This window comes from Myxocyprinus asiaticus, chromosome 41, assembly GCF_019703515.2.
Source record: "Myxocyprinus asiaticus isolate MX2 ecotype Aquarium Trade chromosome 41, UBuf_Myxa_2, whole genome shotgun sequence".
NCBI classification, from domain to species: Eukaryota; Metazoa; Chordata; class Actinopteri; order Cypriniformes; family Catostomidae; genus Myxocyprinus; species Myxocyprinus asiaticus.
Window position 1 is genome coordinate 9,574,160 of NC_059384.1, and position 18,755 is coordinate 9,592,914.

At 39.5% G+C, this 18,755-nt stretch overlaps 1 protein-coding gene across 4 annotated transcripts in view; it reads right to left on the bottom strand.

The window, feature by feature from the left end:
• Nucleotides 1–18,755, bottom strand: part of LOC127431992 (netrin-G1-like) — a 180,756-nt gene that overhangs the window by 24,990 nt on the left and 137,011 nt on the right. For all 4 annotated transcript variants that reach the window (XM_051682705.1, XM_051682706.1, XM_051682704.1 and 1 more), the window contains exons 4-5: nt 11,660–11,832; nt 1,277–1,303 (exon numbers count right to left, since the gene is read on the bottom strand). In XM_051682705.1, the coding sequence (XP_051538665.1) occupies nt 1,277–1,303; nt 11,660–11,832 (200 nt within the window). The remainder of the gene's footprint in view (nt 1–1,276; nt 1,304–11,659; nt 11,833–18,755) is intronic.

The window sequence follows — 18,755 nt, forward strand, 5'->3', positions numbered from 1 at the left end:
GAGGCGAAGTCAACACCAAGAACTCTTTGTCATGTTCCTCAAACCATTCCTGAACATTTTTTGCAGTGTGGCAGGGTGCATTATCCTGCTGAAAGAGGCAACTGCTATCAAGTAATACCATTGCCATTGGGTACATGGTCTTCAACAATCTTTAGGTAGGTGGTATGTGTCAAAGTAACATCCACATGAATGCCAGGACCCAAGGTTCCCAGCAGAACATTGCCCAGAGCATCACACTGCCTCCGCTGGCCTGCCTTCTTCCCATGGTGCATCCTGCTGCCATATGTTCCCCAGGTAAACGACGCACACACACACACACAGCCGTCCACATGATCTAAAAAAAAAAACGTGATTCACCAGACCACCTTCTTCCATTGCTCCATGGCCCAGTTCTGATGCTTACGTGCCCATCGTAGACGCTTTCGGTGGTGGACAGGGGTCAACATGGGCACTCTGACTGGTCTGCGGCTACGCAGCCCCATACGCAGCAAGCTGCGATGCACTGTGTGTTCTGACACCTTTCTATCATGGCCAGCATTATGTTTTTCAGCAATTTGTGCTACAGTAGCTCTTCTGTGGGATCAGACCAGACGGGCTAGCCTTCGCTCCCCACATGCATCAATGAGCCTTGGGCACCCACAACTGTCGCTGGTTCACCGGTTGTCCTTCCTTGGACCACTTTTGGTAGGTACTAACCACTGCATACCAGGAACACCCCAGGAGACCTGCTGTTTTGGAGATGCTGTACCCAGTCATCTAGCCATCACAATTTGGTCCTTGTCAAAGTCGCTCAGATCCTTGCGCTTGCCCATTTTTCCTGCTTCCAATACATGAAATTCAAGAACTGACTATTCACTTGCTACCTAATATATACACCCCTTGACAAGTGCCATTGCAACGAGCTAATACATGTTATTCACTTCACCTGTCAGTGGTTTTAATGTTGTAGCTGATCAGTGTATAATACATATTAAGATTTTTTTTTTTTATTCTGTGTATATGTGAAGCATCCGCCTCTGAAGTCAGGTTCAACATTTGAATTAGTCCTCTCACAACACTTAATATGGCCCAAAGCAATATTGCCATTTTCCAGAAACAGCTTAACTAACCCTGTTATAATTAACTTCCAAGCTAATCACATGTGGTTGCAATTTATATCAGGTGGTGTCAATAAGAAATGGAAGTTAAACCAGAAGTGGACTTGAGGGGAAGTGAGAAGCAAAGCTGTGCATCTCGTACTTCCTGTTGATTTAGAGCTATGAGTTTGTTTACTTACTAACTGGACCAACGCTATTTGGCAAACCTGGAAGAGAGATGAGAAAAGAGATTTTATCATAAAAAAATCAGACTTCTGAAATACAAATTAGCAACACTGAAATAATGATGTTTTGCATATTTTACAATTATAACAATGTCTTCTTGAATAATAATAAAAAGGCATTAAGCAATTAAAAACAGAAATAAATCTTGACTACCATTTCAATCATTTGATGCCAGCAGAGATCTTCTTTAAGACAACATAAATAAAAAAAAAACACACACTGAAATAAATACATCTAAAAGAAGGACCATTTTATTTATTAGCATCCCTAATAAATAAAAAATAAACAGAAAACAGGTAGGTATAATTATCTGTGCCATGTTGCTACATCAAACAGATGAGTCAGTCGATGTGCTTGCCCATTTGGAAAGCAACGAATGCAGGATTTCCTCTGAACGCTGGAGAGCTCTTGCAGACAATGCTCTGGTGGCAGGAAGGGAGCTGAACTCATGCCCCTGCCATGTGCCATCGATCCAGAGTGTGCCATCTAATCTCTCTCCCTGATCTCTGCTTCACATGGACAGTTAAGAGCCAAATTTATGTCTTTGGAAGGAGGGCTGAGAAATGGCTAGGAAAATAAAGGCTGGAGGCACCTCCAATGAACATGTGTGAAGATTGAGTGAGGAAGAGAGAAGAGTGCATAGCAGACAAACTCCATAAGGAAGTATAAAATCTACTATCACGTCCTGGTATTCATGACCTATTGTGCCAACACCAAAGAGTGTCCTGCATGGACGAAAACAAGTTCTGAAAGTTTCAAAACTTTTTAAATCTTTCAGAATGCACTGAAGGCTTTGTGCAAGCTTAACTCACCTGTATACACAAAAGAAAATTATAGCACATGGGACTTTTTGGGCAGAAAGGAATACATTGGGCTCTATTTTCACGATCACGCTAGGGGCAGTGCTATGTGCAACGATTGTACGCTACGTCTTATTACATTTTCCTGAGAATGCTAATTCAAAGCATAATTTCCATGCCAGCTCAAAGCGCAAGTGGGTGTAGGTGGGAGTGTTTGTGTTATCTATGTGTGTGCAAACTGTGGGTCTATTGTATGTTAATAAAGTGGCACAAAGCACAATTTGCTATTTTACTGAGAAATAGGTTAGTCTGCTTAGACGTTTCATAAGCACATCTAGTCATGGCGCAATGTCTAAACTCAGTTCCTGCATTTGCAGCTTGGGGATTCCACCAGCAGATGGTATCAAAGTACTAACAATCACTTTTAATACTAATTATGATTTGTGTGTCAGTAGATCAATATGTTTATTATTATTATTAATACTACTACTTCTACTAAAACTACTACTACTACTACTACTAATAATAATAATAATAAAATAATATTGTGACAAGGAGGAGGGCAGGGCTAATCATCCGAGGAGAGGGATAAGTGCAACGAGATGCGGCAGTTTGGGAGAGAGAGAGCTACATGTAGCTGCCCTGTATGCATTTATGTTTGTGTGTTTTTGTGTTTGAGTTTATTAAAACATTACTTTGATGCTTCGTCCGGTTCCCGCCTCCTCCTTTCCATTGAACCCTGTTACAAATTTTTATTTAAATGTTTATTTTTTTATAGTGCCTTTCCAAAGCTCAGGACACTGTCCAGAAATTAAGCATAAAACATAAAACAGAGAAACATATAACAAATATACATTTCAAAACAATGAACTGTGGGAGAGAAGCAAAGAATAGTTCAAGCAGGTGAGACACAGGTGAGCAGGACACAAGTCAACAGTCCCAGAGAGGCTGACAGAGAACATATACAACACACATCGCGGTCCTGAGCAGCACAGACAACAATACAGTCACAGAGTATGCAATCTATTGCATACAGCTCATTTACACTACCAAATAATTATGAATGAGCTGTCTTCATTTATATCAATGTTGCTTGACAGGAAATGGAAAGTATAATAGACAGTGCAATAACCAGAGAAGAACTACAGAATTAAACTGCACTTGAGCCAGCCCTTTAGCGCTTTGCGTGTGTGATTTCGCTAACCCACTTAGTGCACACTTGCACACAAATATAAAAGCTTTATGGCCATGCCCACTGACTTCGCAAGTATGACGTATCATATAGTGCTGCACTTAAGGCATAGTGTTCTTAAAATAAAGCCCATTATCTCTATTTAGCCAAAATGTTAGTAGCTTTTAAAACTTTAGTTGCCAGGGTTAGGATTAGGGGTATGAGCAATAGTAAAAATTAGGCTCACTTTAACAAGACCACTAATTAAATATCCAACATTTAAAAGCATTCCGTCTTCTCTGATCATTACCTGAAAGTCTGTTGCAATGAGAAAATACTGTTACAGGCCTAGTGGCCGAAAATGCAGAAACATATACAAGCATCTATATACATGCACTAAACAGCATCTACAGTGTAATACAGCACTGCCCCACTTAGCATATTTACTTTAAATACAGGCAGGCTTTTAGTCTTTGTTTGTATTCACCCTCACAATTCATGTAAGTGCAATATAACCTCATTTTTAATCTATTTATTTATTAATCTCTCCTTTCTACTAGCTGGACAGTCGTCCGCCTTGAGACGGACGCAAAATATCATGTGTCACTTCATTAGATTAACTTTCAATCACAGTGGTTTCCAGCCCCCTTTACCTGCTGGAACTCTCCATTATGTCGGAAAGAAGGAATCGAATTGTGAAGCCTGATGCAGAAACGCATTAGGCTGCTTATGTTTATTGCACACTCTATTGATTTTTACCATCTGAACTTCTAGACTCTGGGGTCACTTGAGTCTCCGAGATCAACCGAGTGGGGTGTGTGTGCAAGCAAACACTTGTCCATCCATCTGTCCAACCTGGTTGATATTATTCTCTTTAGTTTTGCCCCTTTTTGGAGCTTGATAGTAACTAAGCTTTCATAATATGGACAAGAACAGCATGAACACAAAATGTATTTTGTGTTTTACACAAAAAAGAAAGTCAAATGGGTTTGGAACAACATAAGGGTGTGTATGATGCCAGAATTGTAAATTTTTGATTGAACTAACCCTTTAAAATGCCTGAAGAAGATCATTAGACTGAAACATTGCTGTTAGAATAAATATTTTAGAAAGTGAGCAGTATGCAACACTTATTCTATTCTCACTATCCATATTCTAAACCAGGGGTTGGCAACCTTTTTGACATGGAGTGCCATTTTTTATTTTCCTATGGCTGTACCGAAGCACCGAAGCCCCCCATGTATGTGATTGTATCTGAAATTTGAGTCCACTTGTGAAAATGTTTCTATTTTGCATTTTTCTAATTTAGTAGTTTATTTTTCGTTACAGTCTGTTGGGTATACTGCAGTCTCATCACATTTTAACTTTTTGTTTAGCCTCCCATTCAGCTCATGAAACCACGCTGTGTGATCATGAGGAAGGATTACATCAAGATGTAGATTGGAATGCAGGTGCGGAATTTATACAAATAAAATTGTCTACCCCTCTCTCACCGTTGCTGGCGTGCCAGTGATTACCCCTCCGCGTGCCATAGGTTGCCAACCCCTGTTCTACACAAATACTTCCCTTGACTTTGTGTAAAAACACCTTTCCATAAATGACCCTTTTCCCACAATCAAGCAATTATTTTGTCAAAATACTTTGAAGGTAAATCTGTTGCAACACTCAAGAGCTTGTAGATTTTAATTTGAGAACTTGTACAGTAAATATTTTTACTTGTAAGATGAAATTTACATTTAAAACCCAGATGTGAAAACTTGTAAAATAAAAATCTGAAGTTGAACGCTGCAATCTGCACTCATAGACAATAATCCAAAACCTGTGTTTTGAATTCAAAGATGCAGATGAATAGTCACAAATGTGTAAAATTATGTTAATATAAATACAACGACAGACACAAACATGTATTTCATATTTTCTTTATTTCATAAGTGAGTTTCTTACCATAATTACAGTTACATTGCAATTCATCTCAGCAAGTACTGTATGACTTCTTTAGATTTAACATTTGCTTGCTAATTTGCAACATTGAAATTGGAAATATAAGGGAAACGGCAAATTGAAATAATAATAATGAAATAATAAAGACATGGTTTTTAATCTTCTATAGATAATTAGCAAGCATGATTAATATAGTTATCCATTGATGTGAAAATCTGTTTTACAAGTTGTTCTGTGTTTTACACTTACAAATTTTGCTGCACTATGACAATTTAAGGATTTGCCAGCTATCATGACTCTGGTGTTATCAGTAATTCACTGTTTATCTGTTGGAACAGTTCTCTGGTGATAATTGAGATTTTCTTACTTCACTCTTATACCTATTGATACCTAACCTATATTTTATATTTTATAGTTTTCATGGAAATATGGAACTTGTGGCATATGACAGCTGCCTGGATTGTAGTATCCCATGTAGTTTTACTAAATGCAAACATCCTGCAGAATCATTCCTTCAGAGAATTCTCTCATTGCCATCCTTAGACAGTACATGTGCGGTCAGTCGGCGCCAAAGTCTGCATTGATCAACGTGATCAAATTGTCTCATTTGATTTGTTACATGATAAATTCACTCTTAATCATTTAATTGTCAAGTTATTTCACTCATCCTGCCACTGCATCAGCCAGCCATTGCTGGACTTGTTTTGCTATAAAAAACGGCACTGGCGCTGCGTGACGTCATCACATTCTAAGATGATCCGTTTTGATTGGTCTGGCCTCAGTTGTTCCAACTCTTATGATCGGTCACAGCTTCATTGGCCCCACCCAGCACTGGTAGTCTGTTCTCTCACATCTTGACTTACAAGTACACAAGTGAGTTTTGCTACAGGTTTTTCACAAAAGTTGTTGGAAGGCGGGAAGATTTGAAGTTGCAATGGCAGATTTGAGAGGTTGTAACTGCCGATTTGTTGTTGTACTGCGAAATTGAATTAAAGTGCAAAAGTAAATATGTAATACAAGTTTGTGTCTGTCATTGCATTTATATGAACATCATTTTACACATTTGTGACTATTCATCTGCATCTTTGAATGTTTTGGATTATTGTCTGTGAGTGCAGACTGCAGCATTCAACTTATTTTACTTTTAAGTTTTCACATCGGGGCTTTGAGTGTAAATTTCAACTTACAAGTACAAATATTTACTGTACAAGTTCTCAAATTCAAATCTACAAGCTCTTGAGTTTTGCAACAGATTTACCTTCATGAAAGAATCTGCACAGAATGATAAAGAATAGAAAGTCTTCTGGGAAAATAAAATCCACCCACACACACCTAAACACATGTTATACTGACAGTTAATTTTTCAGGCTGCCTCCCAGAGGTTGACAGGACATAATTAACCCAACCTGGGCAAGATACCAGATCTGTCCTGCCCTACGTACCACACTCACTTGCCTGCCAATGCATCAAGCTTGAGGGATTCCCACTGGATGGCATAAACATTGTGACGGCTTTCCTTTTTCCCATTTGAAAGCCAATCTGTTCCTAAACTACCCATTTCCTTGGCCAATGAAAAACACCTTTGCCAAAAACCTCTATGATGCTCTCTTTCACGATGTTTTGCCTTTGTCTTTGGAAACTGAAGTAGCTGAATTGCTGGTGGCCTCATTATTGTTGTTCTGATAGAACAACATCCTGACCTTCACCAAGTCTCATCTGTTTGCTTTTTCAGTCCACCTGGCCATTCTGTGGACAAAATTTCAACCCTAGGCAAATTTGGTAATTACTTTCCCTGGCCACTTACTTCTCCTGGCCATCCATCATCCATTTTCCACCCAGATGTGTGCTGTGACAAGCACAAGCAACCGTGTGGCTTAAAAAAGAAGAAATGTGACAATCTGCAGCATGGACCAAGCCAAAGTGATTCAGTGGAACCTCTCACCCAACCTCTTCTACAGTAAGTTCCATCTCAATGACTTACAGAGGCGATGTACAAGAAGATGGCAAGTACAAAAATTGCCTATGGTGAGTCACAGTCACAGTTAAGATTCTGGTAATGCAACGCATGGTGGAATATCCTGTGATGGAAGAAACAAATATCTGAAAGAGAGATTACCATTGCAGCAGCGACGGAGATGTGGAAAAGGCAAAGTAAACAAACCAGGTCTCATGGGGGAATAAGTAGAACATCACACAAAACAAAGAAAGAGGGAAAGAGAAAGCATATAATTTTCAGAACTGACACTATGAGAGTCAGTATGTACATGGAAATGGTGGGGTGTGTGAAGGATATGCAGTCCAGGGTGGAGATGTTAAAATGAATAATTAGATAACACAAACGGTACAAATAACTCTCCTCTTCAGGGAGAAGACAAGATGGCCACCTGGCCTTTCAGATAGCACTAATTAGAGCATCCGTATCACACTGAAACAAGGATTGAGGACACGCTTAATTACACTTCATGTTATAAAACAAGAAAGGTAAACATCTTCTGCGAGTTCAGGGCGGAGCAGTTTCGAAAACTGGAATTGTCATTCTCCCTTACAATATCTCCCTCTCTCTTTACGTGTGTGAGAATGGCAGGTGGAGGGAGGGTGGGGTTGGGAAGGGTACAGCTGTTATAGTTTCAGTACAGGAACAAGCCGTTTGATTCAAGGATGCCAAACATTGCCAGGGAAACACATTGGCATCTGGCAGCCCTATACTTATGTATACTAATTAAAAAACAAAACCAGCCATCAGTCGTACACTACGGCACCACTGATAATAATTTACTCTCATAGCGACTGTCATCTCCAGATGTGTTGGGCTATCTTAGCCAGCTAGGCTGAACGGAAGTAAATGAGGCATTATGAATCCCCTCCATAGGTGGATCTCACTGAAGTGTGAATTTCATGGCTCCTGTGCTGTTTGCTGAGTGTCCTAATAATTAAATGTTAAAAAGCTGTAAAATCAATAAGTCGTATAAAAGCGCATATCATGTTTGTCTTTTAATCCCCATGGACTGAAGCCGAGGTCAATGATGAGCGATAAAAACCTTTATGTCTGGACACGTTTCTCTTTAAGTGCTTTGATCGCAAGTAATTTAGCAGGGCAGACCAGTTTGATTTGAAGTTTCATTTGCACAATTTAATCCTGCCAGGACAAGAGGAATTAGTCAGTTTTCTGTTAAGAACTGCTGTCTTAAACCACAAAGCATTACCCAGTGTGTTCAGCCAAGAGAGTGGTTAGAAAACAATTAGCATTGCTCGCTAATCCCTACATCAGATTTTTAAACATTAGTGAGTGCTTGTTGAGCTTATGTTTTCAGACTCCGTACGCCACACACTACCCTACAGTTGCTGCCTTTAGAAAACAGTGGCAATGTGTAGATCAGACCTTGTTTTGACTAAGTGTCAAGAAACCCTACATCATCCTGACAACCCATAAAACACACAAACATTAGTCAAGTTTAGAAGGTGTTTTAGATTCAGATCAGCATGAGAACATTGTGTATGAGTTCTGTTGCTGCCTTTTCCAGGAGAGAGAAAATGGGGGCGACCTCATCACTTCCCCTCTCCGGGATAGCAGAAATAGTCTGTCATGGCTAATTCACGAACTGATCGCTCTGCGACTCGCCGTTCCGATGTGAAGCAAGAACCCAGCCACTTCCCAGAAGGCTGAGTACGCTGTGACGACGAGTGATATCCACTTCTCTTTCTCACCCACTCGGGCTAACAGGAATCACACAGACACAGAACAGAAAAGGTGACACTATATCACCCAGAAAAACTCATCCACCTTGTACCTCACTTGACAAATTTCTGTATACCATAAAACACCAAACTTTTAATTTAATGTTTTTTTACCATCAGTGTTTGGTAAACTACAAGCCACTAATAAAAAGTTAAACTTCAGTGAACCACTTTTAAAAAGTACTTAGCTACATTACAAGCTACTAACAAAAAGTAGCTAACTACATTAAGGCTAATTAACACAGGGACACATTTTTATGAATCATTGTTTTGAACTGATTCATCTACATAAACAATCTTAACCGAATTAGTATTGTCCCTTGTTTCAGTTAATTGCACCCCAACATGGTCTAACTTGTCTCCATTGCCCTAACACATGGTGGCTCTGTCAAGCATAAGAGCAAAGTATTGTAAAATCATCTCCAATTGATTTTAAAATGACAAACTGCCTTTTTTATGCCAGAAATGTTATTGTTTTTAATCCAATTATTTTTAATCCAAAGGGAACAATCTTAGATCCTGTCATCTGCAGCATTATTACATTATGGATTTCTTACTCTCATCACACAGGACTATAACAATGGGCTTTAAGGTGAGGTTGAGTTTTTATAGAGGGCTCAGAGTCTTTTTTTAAAAAAAATTTTTTTTTTTTTAATAATGCACTGTCAAGCTCAGTCCTTCAAAACACTTCACCAGCTCCTAGAGAGTCATGAGGTACAACAGCTGCCAGGAGGCATATGTCGCTCCACTCGCGCACACACACACACACACACACGCACGCACACACACACACACACACACACACACACACACACACACACACACACAAACCTTCAAACCTGCTCAAGACTGGAAAAGTTACACACACCTAATTTCTGTGCATGTCATGTGTTATGTAGAATTACATCCAACCTTTATGTGCTGGAAACATATGGTGAATGTTTAGTAGTGTTAGGCTTACTTTTGGGCAAACATTCTGTGTGTTGGATTGAAAGGTCTGTCTCCTGCCATTTGAATTAAACTGCAGTGGTGTAGTCCCCAGGCTGTAATTACAGACAGCACTTGCTTTCTAAAGGCTAACTGTCCTTCTGTTCTTGTTCTAATATTTGACATATGTGACCGCTGCTTTCTGTAAAAAAAAAAAACAAAAAAAAAACAAAAAAAAAAAACAAAACCCCAAAAAGAGATGGTATTCTCTGAGGTACCTTGCAGTACAATATAAATACTGGGGATGTGCCTGAAACCAAATACCTTTTTCGGAAAGGCATGAATAATGACTTCAAAACGGATAACGAATTCTACAGAATAACAGAAAAAATATCCGTTAGACTGATTATCCAACAAAAAGCACAGGGATAGAGCAATATTTTAAATAACCATATCTAGAATGAAAATGCAATGGTGAGTCTATGAAACCAATGTGACTAAAGTTTATGAATAAAAATGTCCATGGTGGCTGCATTAAAGTCTCTAAATCATTGTGCACGGCTCAGAAAAACAAAATACAATATATGATTTTTAGGCACTTTTTATTTGGTGATTTTTTATTAATTTTCTAAAGAGCACATGATTAGCCTAATTTCACAATCCTTTAGGGCTTCCCTGATTATCAAAATAACTTAAAAATAGTGACATAGTCATATGTGATTATTAAACCTCAAAAAACTGTGATTAAATGAAATTAATAGCCTACATGGTCTATGTGCGCTTCAGAGTAAACAATGCACTGTTCTGCATGTGTAAAAATAATAAATAATAATAGTAGTAGTAATAATAATAATAATAATAATAATAATAATAATAATAATAATAATAAAAGATGAAATAATTGATTTATACAAGGCATATTTACTTTATGGAAACAATAAATAGAATAGAGTTATATTTATATTTATATTTAACATTTAGTTGACACACTTCAGGTTTAAGCCCTGCCCGCATCTGGTTATATCCGAATACAGATACAGATAATTTTGCCATTGCAACAGATACAGATACATATAATGGCTTCACTGCACACACCTAATAAATGTAATATGGTAATATTACAATACCAGTGATATATCAAAGCACTATGGTATTAACATCTGACAACATTATTCAACCATGGACCCACCAAAAGTTTGTACTTGGTTCCTACATCTGTGCTGTAAAGAGTATTTAGTTTCTAATTCAACACAATTGAACACAACACAATCTTTCAGAATGTTGATTCTCCTCCCTCCCCCTCTCCTTCCCCTCATCCTGTTCCTGTTCCGTAATGGCCAATTTCTATTGGCTGGGCATTCACAGGGATGTTCGCAGGTGGTGTGCAGCATGCCGTGAATGTCAGCTGGTGAATCCGGTGGCCACCCCAAGACTGCCATTGCACCCCCTTCCATTGATTGAGGTCCCCTTAGAACGTTGGATAACAATTGTTGAAGTTGAGAAATCACTGTTTTCACCATTCGGTGTCCCAGTGAGAACCTGGTTTTAAAGTGGAAGTAGGGTAATGGCTTCTGGGAAGACAACATTGAGCGTATTGTGAAAGGTAGGACAGCAGGAGAGATGGTTTATGGTCAGAATAAAAGGACATATGTGCCTTGTTATCCGCACACATAGAGCCCATATTGTTCTTTCCAGTAAGTGGAAAGGGTGTGTATGTGTGTGTGTGTGTGTGTGTGTGTGTGCGTGTGTGTGTGTGTACTCACAAATATTTGCTGTGCCCTTGGGGATAGGGAGATATGATCCAGCACTCCAAGCTCTGGCCTGATAATTCCTCTTACAGCGTCCGCAGTCAGGCCCTGTGGTGTTGTGCTCACACTCGCAAATCAGTTTCTCTTTGTCAAAGATACAGCTGTTGGCGTGAAGGTTGCACTTGCACCTGTCATGGAAAAGGGAGGAAAAAAGAGGAAATAAAACATCTGCACTTGTGGGTTTTCAATCGCGGAGTTCAATTACATTCGAGGGAGAAAAAATTGGAACCAGTTCTTAGAGACCAGAGTGACCTTGTAAATCATTTGCATTTCAAGTAAATGTGCATCTGCATGTGGAGGTATTCTGAAAGCTTCCTGAATGTGATTTAAAAATACTGCACATGGTGTCAAAGATTCAGCAAAATCCACATCATTATTTTTCCCTGTTTTTATTATTTTTTTCTCTCTCTAAAGATAGGTTATTTATAATTGTCCCACTGGAGAAGAAATAATTAAATACAGGTCAAACTTTCAATGAAAGAAAAACAAGAGAAAGAAAAAAATATTTGAATAATCTAAAAAAATAAAATAAAAAAATACAAATGGCGAAGAGACAATGAATATGGAGTGTGTTGTAAGTGGAGTCTTCAGTAAGAAAAAGACACAGAACAACTCTAAGAGCATTGGATAAATTTACTGTAAGCCATATGGGTATAGCAGAAATTAGAACATTAAACACATGAAAATATGAATTATGCAGAAAGATTGACACTGTTGCACATTTATTTATTACAATACTTACCATGTCAACATAAGTGAATTAATTTTCTCTGAGATTGTGAAGTTTTTCTACTATGCTGTTTATACTGTATATTACTATTCTATAGCACACCAAGAAATGACAAAGCACTTGTGAATGTATTTATCCCTCAGGGATGGATATGTTTAAATGTTCTTTGCACTTAATATGGTTATACGTACATTGCCTATAGCCAGTGAGGACATGAAACACCATGCAAGCACATCCACACTTGACAGGGAGGTTTTTCTTTCCCCAGTTCATTTTCTAAACACACAAATAGATTTTCTATCAGAAAGGCAAAAGATGGATGTTTCTGTTGCACAGATGTTGTCCTGACATAAAGAAATTGTGATGGTGTTATGTGAAACAGTTCTGCAAGGCCAGAATAGAGTAGCTTAACTTACAGTACACTTGTGTTTATGTGTGTGTATATGTTTCTGTGCAACTGCAATTCTTGAGGCTTAATTTAGACAGTAAATTAAAAGGATCAACACTTGCTCACATCTAAACTTTAAATCAGGTTGCAAGTTTTATGTTATTCCAAGCATAAACATTGTTTCTAGTTTCTGATAGAAAGTTCAGAGATTTTAAATGGGAAGCTGACAAGAAAAAGTGAGAAAATGCTCTCAGACGTGATGTGACTATACATAACGCTTTGTTTACATGGAGAAACTATGCAAGTAATGCATTACCAGAAATTCATCAACTTCATCAAAAGTTTCAAAAAATATGTTCCCTTTCGTTTTTTTACAAGGTGAGGGACAAGATAAAATTGTTGTTTTTGGTAAATGACAGCATGCCACAGATGCTGTCCATAGACCGGAGTTCATTACAAGTTAAGCTAAATCGACAGCTTTTATGGCATAATAAAAGATCATTTCAACTTGTCCCCCCTTTTCTTTAAAAAAAGCAAAAATCCAGGTTACAGTGAGGCACTTACAATGGAATTCAATAGGACCAATAAGTAAAGGCACTTGTTCTCTGCCGTCTCTTTTTCTCACGCAAGTGCATGATCTGTTTGAGCAGGGATGTGCACAGGGGGGGTGGCTCCGTGGCCCAAGCCACTGCCCCTTTGGCTGAGGTGCCATTGTGGAAAATGTAATTTTATTAGTAAATATTCATTTTACAGATGCTTTTTATCCACAGTGCCAAAGCAATTAATACATGATGAATAGTAAAACTATCCATGTATTTTTTTCTATTGTTTTTTTTATTTTTTATATATAAACATGCGCTAGATGACCGTCTTCGGCTATTGCGTCGCGTCTCTTGTTTTGCAGGGCAGCGGATCAGAATCGATAGGGGGAGGGCCGCTTGACAGTTGAGCGGGTTAAAATGCGTCACAAATGTGCATTAGTATTCAATACTGCTTGAGCGGGCCCAAATGTAGACAATACTATTCTATATAACAATAAACACATAAAACGTAAATCTGGGGGATGCCATTGCCCCTCAAAATGTCTGTGCACGACCCTGTGTTTGAGTATGGAGGATCATTATTAAAACCATTAAAGTGCTGTGTCCAAAGAGATGTGCGTGCAGGGGCTGATAAATGTGATCCACTGAATCATGTTTCGAAGTGACAAATGACTGCTCGGTCACTGCAGGTAAACATGGGAAGAATAAATGATAGGGCATTATTCTCCAGACTCCCTGATTTGCATCTCATTATCTCTATGTTTTTTTTATATATATATATATATATATATATATATATATATATATATATATATATATATATATATATATATATAATTTAGTAGAAGGAAATGTCAAATCTTAAGATCCTATTCAACTTATAGGACGTCCTCTTTAAAACTGGCACCTGTCACCCAAACATGAATCTGTTGCTTCTATGAAATGTCAGCAAGCTTGCGTACATAAAATCTCCCACCAAATAATGACATATGATGCAAATTAGTCACCTATATTATGGTGGGTCATTAAACTGCACATAAACAGCAAGTAATAGACTTCTGAGACAAATTAAACTACACGAGTAACATCCATAAAAATGGGTTGTTTTACTGTGACACTCTACATGTGGACAGTGAGGTACTTATGTTAGCTGGTAAAAATAGCTTGCCAGTCCTAACTAACAAGGTAAGCCCAGCAACCAAACAAAACAAAGCTGTTAACCTGCAAGAAGTTATCGGCATGCATGGCATCCTGATGAGGCCTCTGTGTTTGTACCGATTTAGTTTGGCTGGAGGTCTCAGATTCCACACTGCACATTCTGTAGCTTGACATTCATATCTTCTTATCACCTGTAACATTTTATTCATGGTGTTGATACGACGCAGAGCAGTGCTGCTGATGTAATGAAGGGGACACATCGAGAGCCCTCTGGGTCTCTTTGCCGTCGGCATGGTAGCATCGCTAACGGAAATGAAACAATCTCGTTCCAGTCTGGTCACTGTGGGAGACAAGGTGCAATAGCTGCCTCAAGGAAAACGCAGTAAAAATATATTTAATTCGACTTTAATGCCAAAGCTGCTCTTCTGGGGTCCACCATAGAAACAGTCTGGTTAATTTAATGCAGACTATGCCATATTCACAAGTACTGACTTGTTCTGATAAAGGATTAAGTCAGGGAATCTGTAATGAATGCAAATTTTGTTTATGTGTGTTTCAAAGATGTCAACAGTCTAAGGGGCCGTTTACACGACAACGTTTTCAACTAAAAGCGGAAAACTTTTTATGCGTTTTGGGTGTTCGTTTACACGACAACGGCGTTTTGGGGCCTGAAAACGCAAACTTTTGAAAACGGGTTTCAAAGTGCAAGTTTTTGAAAACGATGCCCTTATCATCTCCGTGTAAACATACAAAAACACAAATTTGTGAAAACGATGACGTCATGCGCACACGTATTAAGTGTTCAGTCTATAGGCATGCGCGCGAGTACTTCAAAACAATGCGCAAGACATTCAGAACTACAATGGCGGACTACAGGACTGTGTTTGTGCTGCTCAAGATTGAGTTTATTGATGCTTCTCCAGCAAAGTGTAGATTTACTGCATCACTACTACGACCAGTGATCGCCATCTTCATTGTTTGCATTCACTGCTCTGTGGAAGAATGCTTATGTGCGCAGGCGCGTAGTGTTTCTTTACAAAGTGACATCGCCAACTACTGGCTTGGCATGCACAATACAGCGTTTTTAGTTGTTTTCGCGGATCCGTGTGAACGGGGATCGTTTTGACAACGTTGTCGTCTGTACTCAAAACTTTTCAAAAACGCAAAGGAAAAACTTTTCGTTTTTAGTACATCGTTGTCGTGTAAATGTACCCTAAAACAAAAATTCTGCCATCATGTACTCATGTCAGTCCAAACCCATATTTTGGAACTCAGTGTTTTGCAGAATGTCCAAACTGCACTTTTGCTTTCGAAGAACGATAGTAGACAGTGACTAATGGCTGCTGAACTCTTAAATGAACAGAAAATGAGCACCAAAAAAGTAGTTCATATGACTTCTGAAGCCATAAGACATCTTGAGTGATGAATAGACCAACATTTTAGTTGTTGTTTGTTTGCCCGCAACCACAGCTCAATCAAATATGGCACATCAAGACACTTCAAGCCATGTCTCTTGTGACTGATCATAGTGTGTCAGAAAGAAAAGCATTTCAAACAACATGATCGCTAAATTACAGAATTTATTTATTTAATTATTTATTGTGGTGATGTGGGCTTGGCTGAGCAACGTCCGTGGAGAGCGAGGCCGAGAGAGGAAGAACGGTAATGATTGACACCTGTGGGAAATTATCTTTAACAGCTGTTTGTGTTTGCAGTGAGTGCTGGGAGGGATAAAAGAGCAGTCCAGATCACCGGAGGGAGAAGAGAGAGACGCACGCAGCAGTATTCCAGTGTGTTTATTTATTATGCTGAAAAGCCAACATTTGTGTAGAGGCTGAAAAGCTTGTGAATAAAAGATTTACGTTGACTGTTTACCTGGCCCCCGCTTCCTCCTCCACAACATACAAGAGACCTTTCACAGTGGTGCCGAAACCCGGGAATTAGGAGGAAGCAAACACCATCATGGAGTCTTTGCCGCTGGCCGAAGTATTCAAGACCATCGCCAGCATCCACCAAACCCAACATCAGGCTCTGCTTGAACTGTGTGTTGAACAGGAGCAGCGTTTCCAGGTGCGTTTCCAGGTGATCATCCAGGATCAAGCGGAGGATTGGCAGGTGCTACGGAGCTTGGTACACCAGGAGGGGTCTTCAGCCATGACCCTGGACCCACCTATGGCCATACCTGACGTCACGCTCACCAAGATGGGACCTCAGGATGACCCAGAGGCATTTATCAAGCTTTTCGAGTGGATGGCTGAAACATGGAAGTGGCCAAGCACCCAGTGGGCAGCCCACCTGCCACCACTGTTGTCAGGGCAAGCCCAACTCACGGCCCATCAACTTCCCGCGGCCAACCTCCTGGTATACAAGGACTTGAAGAAAGCCATCCTGCAATGGGTCGTCTGCAACACAGAACAACACCAGCAACACTTCCGCTCGCAGATACTCTGCGAACATTCGCATTTTCCGAACAGCTCCGTGACACCTGCCGAAGGTGGCTGCTGGTTGAATAATGCAATGTCAAGGAAGTACTCGATCTCGTGGTACTGGAACAATTCATTGCCCAGCTATCGAAAGGGACAGCAGAGTGGGTCCAGTGCCACCGACTGGCGTTGCTGGATGAGGCAGTCCAGCTGGCTGACGTATTCGGGGGCCGGCGAGCCCTCTTCTTTTCTCTATCTCTCTCTCTCTCCCTCTCTCCCTCCCCCTCTCCTTTCCCTCATCCTGTTCCTGTTCTGTAATGGCCCGTTTCTATTGGCCGGGCATTCGCGGGGATGTTCGTAGGTGGTGTGCAGCATGCTGTGAATCTCAGCTGGTGAATCCGGTGGCCACCCCAAGGCCATTGCACCCTCTTCCATTGATTGAGGTCCCCTTAGAAAGAATTGTTATGGATGTCGTCGGGTCATTAGAGCGGATGGCACGCAGGCATCGCATTGTGTTGGTTCTGGTGGACTACGCAACGTGATACCCCGGAAGCAGTGCCTCTGCGCAACATCACAGCACATAGTGTTGCGGAGGCACTCTTCAGAATAATCTCCTGAGTGGGGATTCTGAAAGAAATCCTCACTGATCAGGGCTAGGGATGTGCGAGACTAGTCGACTAAACGGTTCTGATGCTGCTAGTCGACATTGGAATTACTAGTCGGTTAATATTTCCCCCCATTAAACTGATAATAATTTTTACACATTTACGTTTGGCTTTATATTTTTACAGAGGCTGCACTTAAATTATTGTCATATTAATGTTACATATTTTAAAAAGAATTAATAATACAAATATTATTGAAAAAAGAGGATATCTGGAGCAGATACAGAGTTTAATTTCACCTCAGGCTGCACGTGCTTCTTCCCTCACTCACTCGCGGCGCGCGCAGGAAAATGTCCTCTCGCTAGACGAGCAAACTCAGCAAAGTAGCAATGAAATCACTTCGGTGGTGCGGGAATCAGCTTTCCAAACGTTTGAAAGTCCCTAAGGATGTTTTCACATTTGAGTCTTCTTTACATTTGTGCATGCTTGGATGTTATTTTTCCACTGTTCAGGCTTTTTCAAGCGCAGGATAGACGCCTCAGGTGAGTCAAGTCCCGTCTTTCACCAGACCATGTCGACGGGTTAATTTTACTCATCAAAAAATTTATGCTTTTGAGTAAGTAGCCTAGAAAATAACTGTTTTAGACTAGGTATGCAATTTTTTTTAATCTGCTGATTAAGAAGGATATTTTCAACGAGGTGCCGACTGCTTAACGTGTTAAACTATCTTTTATTCTGTGTGCACGTCATGTTTACAATACATTAGGTTTATTGTAGGCTACATCACAGGCCTATTTTTTCTATCCTATAGCTACTTTTTTAATATTATATTTTTAAATATTCGCTAACGTTGATTCAGTGAAAGCGTGTCATGTTCTATATTTAATGTACAATGATCATAATTCAAGGCGAGCACATCACAGATAAATGCCCCTTTTCAGTGGAATTTAGCATCGGATTTGGAATAGATTAAGTATTTTAAATGGGTTGCATAAAAACATATATATATATATATATATATATATATATATATATATTTTTTTTTTTTTTTTTTTTTTTACTGTTTTCTGAAGGTTGGTTTCTCTTTAGACTAGTTGTCTAGTCGGTTACAAAACCTCCGCTTAAACGACAGTCAAATTAGTCGTAGCGCACATCCCTAATCAGGGCACAACGTTTATGTCACCTACACTATGCAAACTGTATGA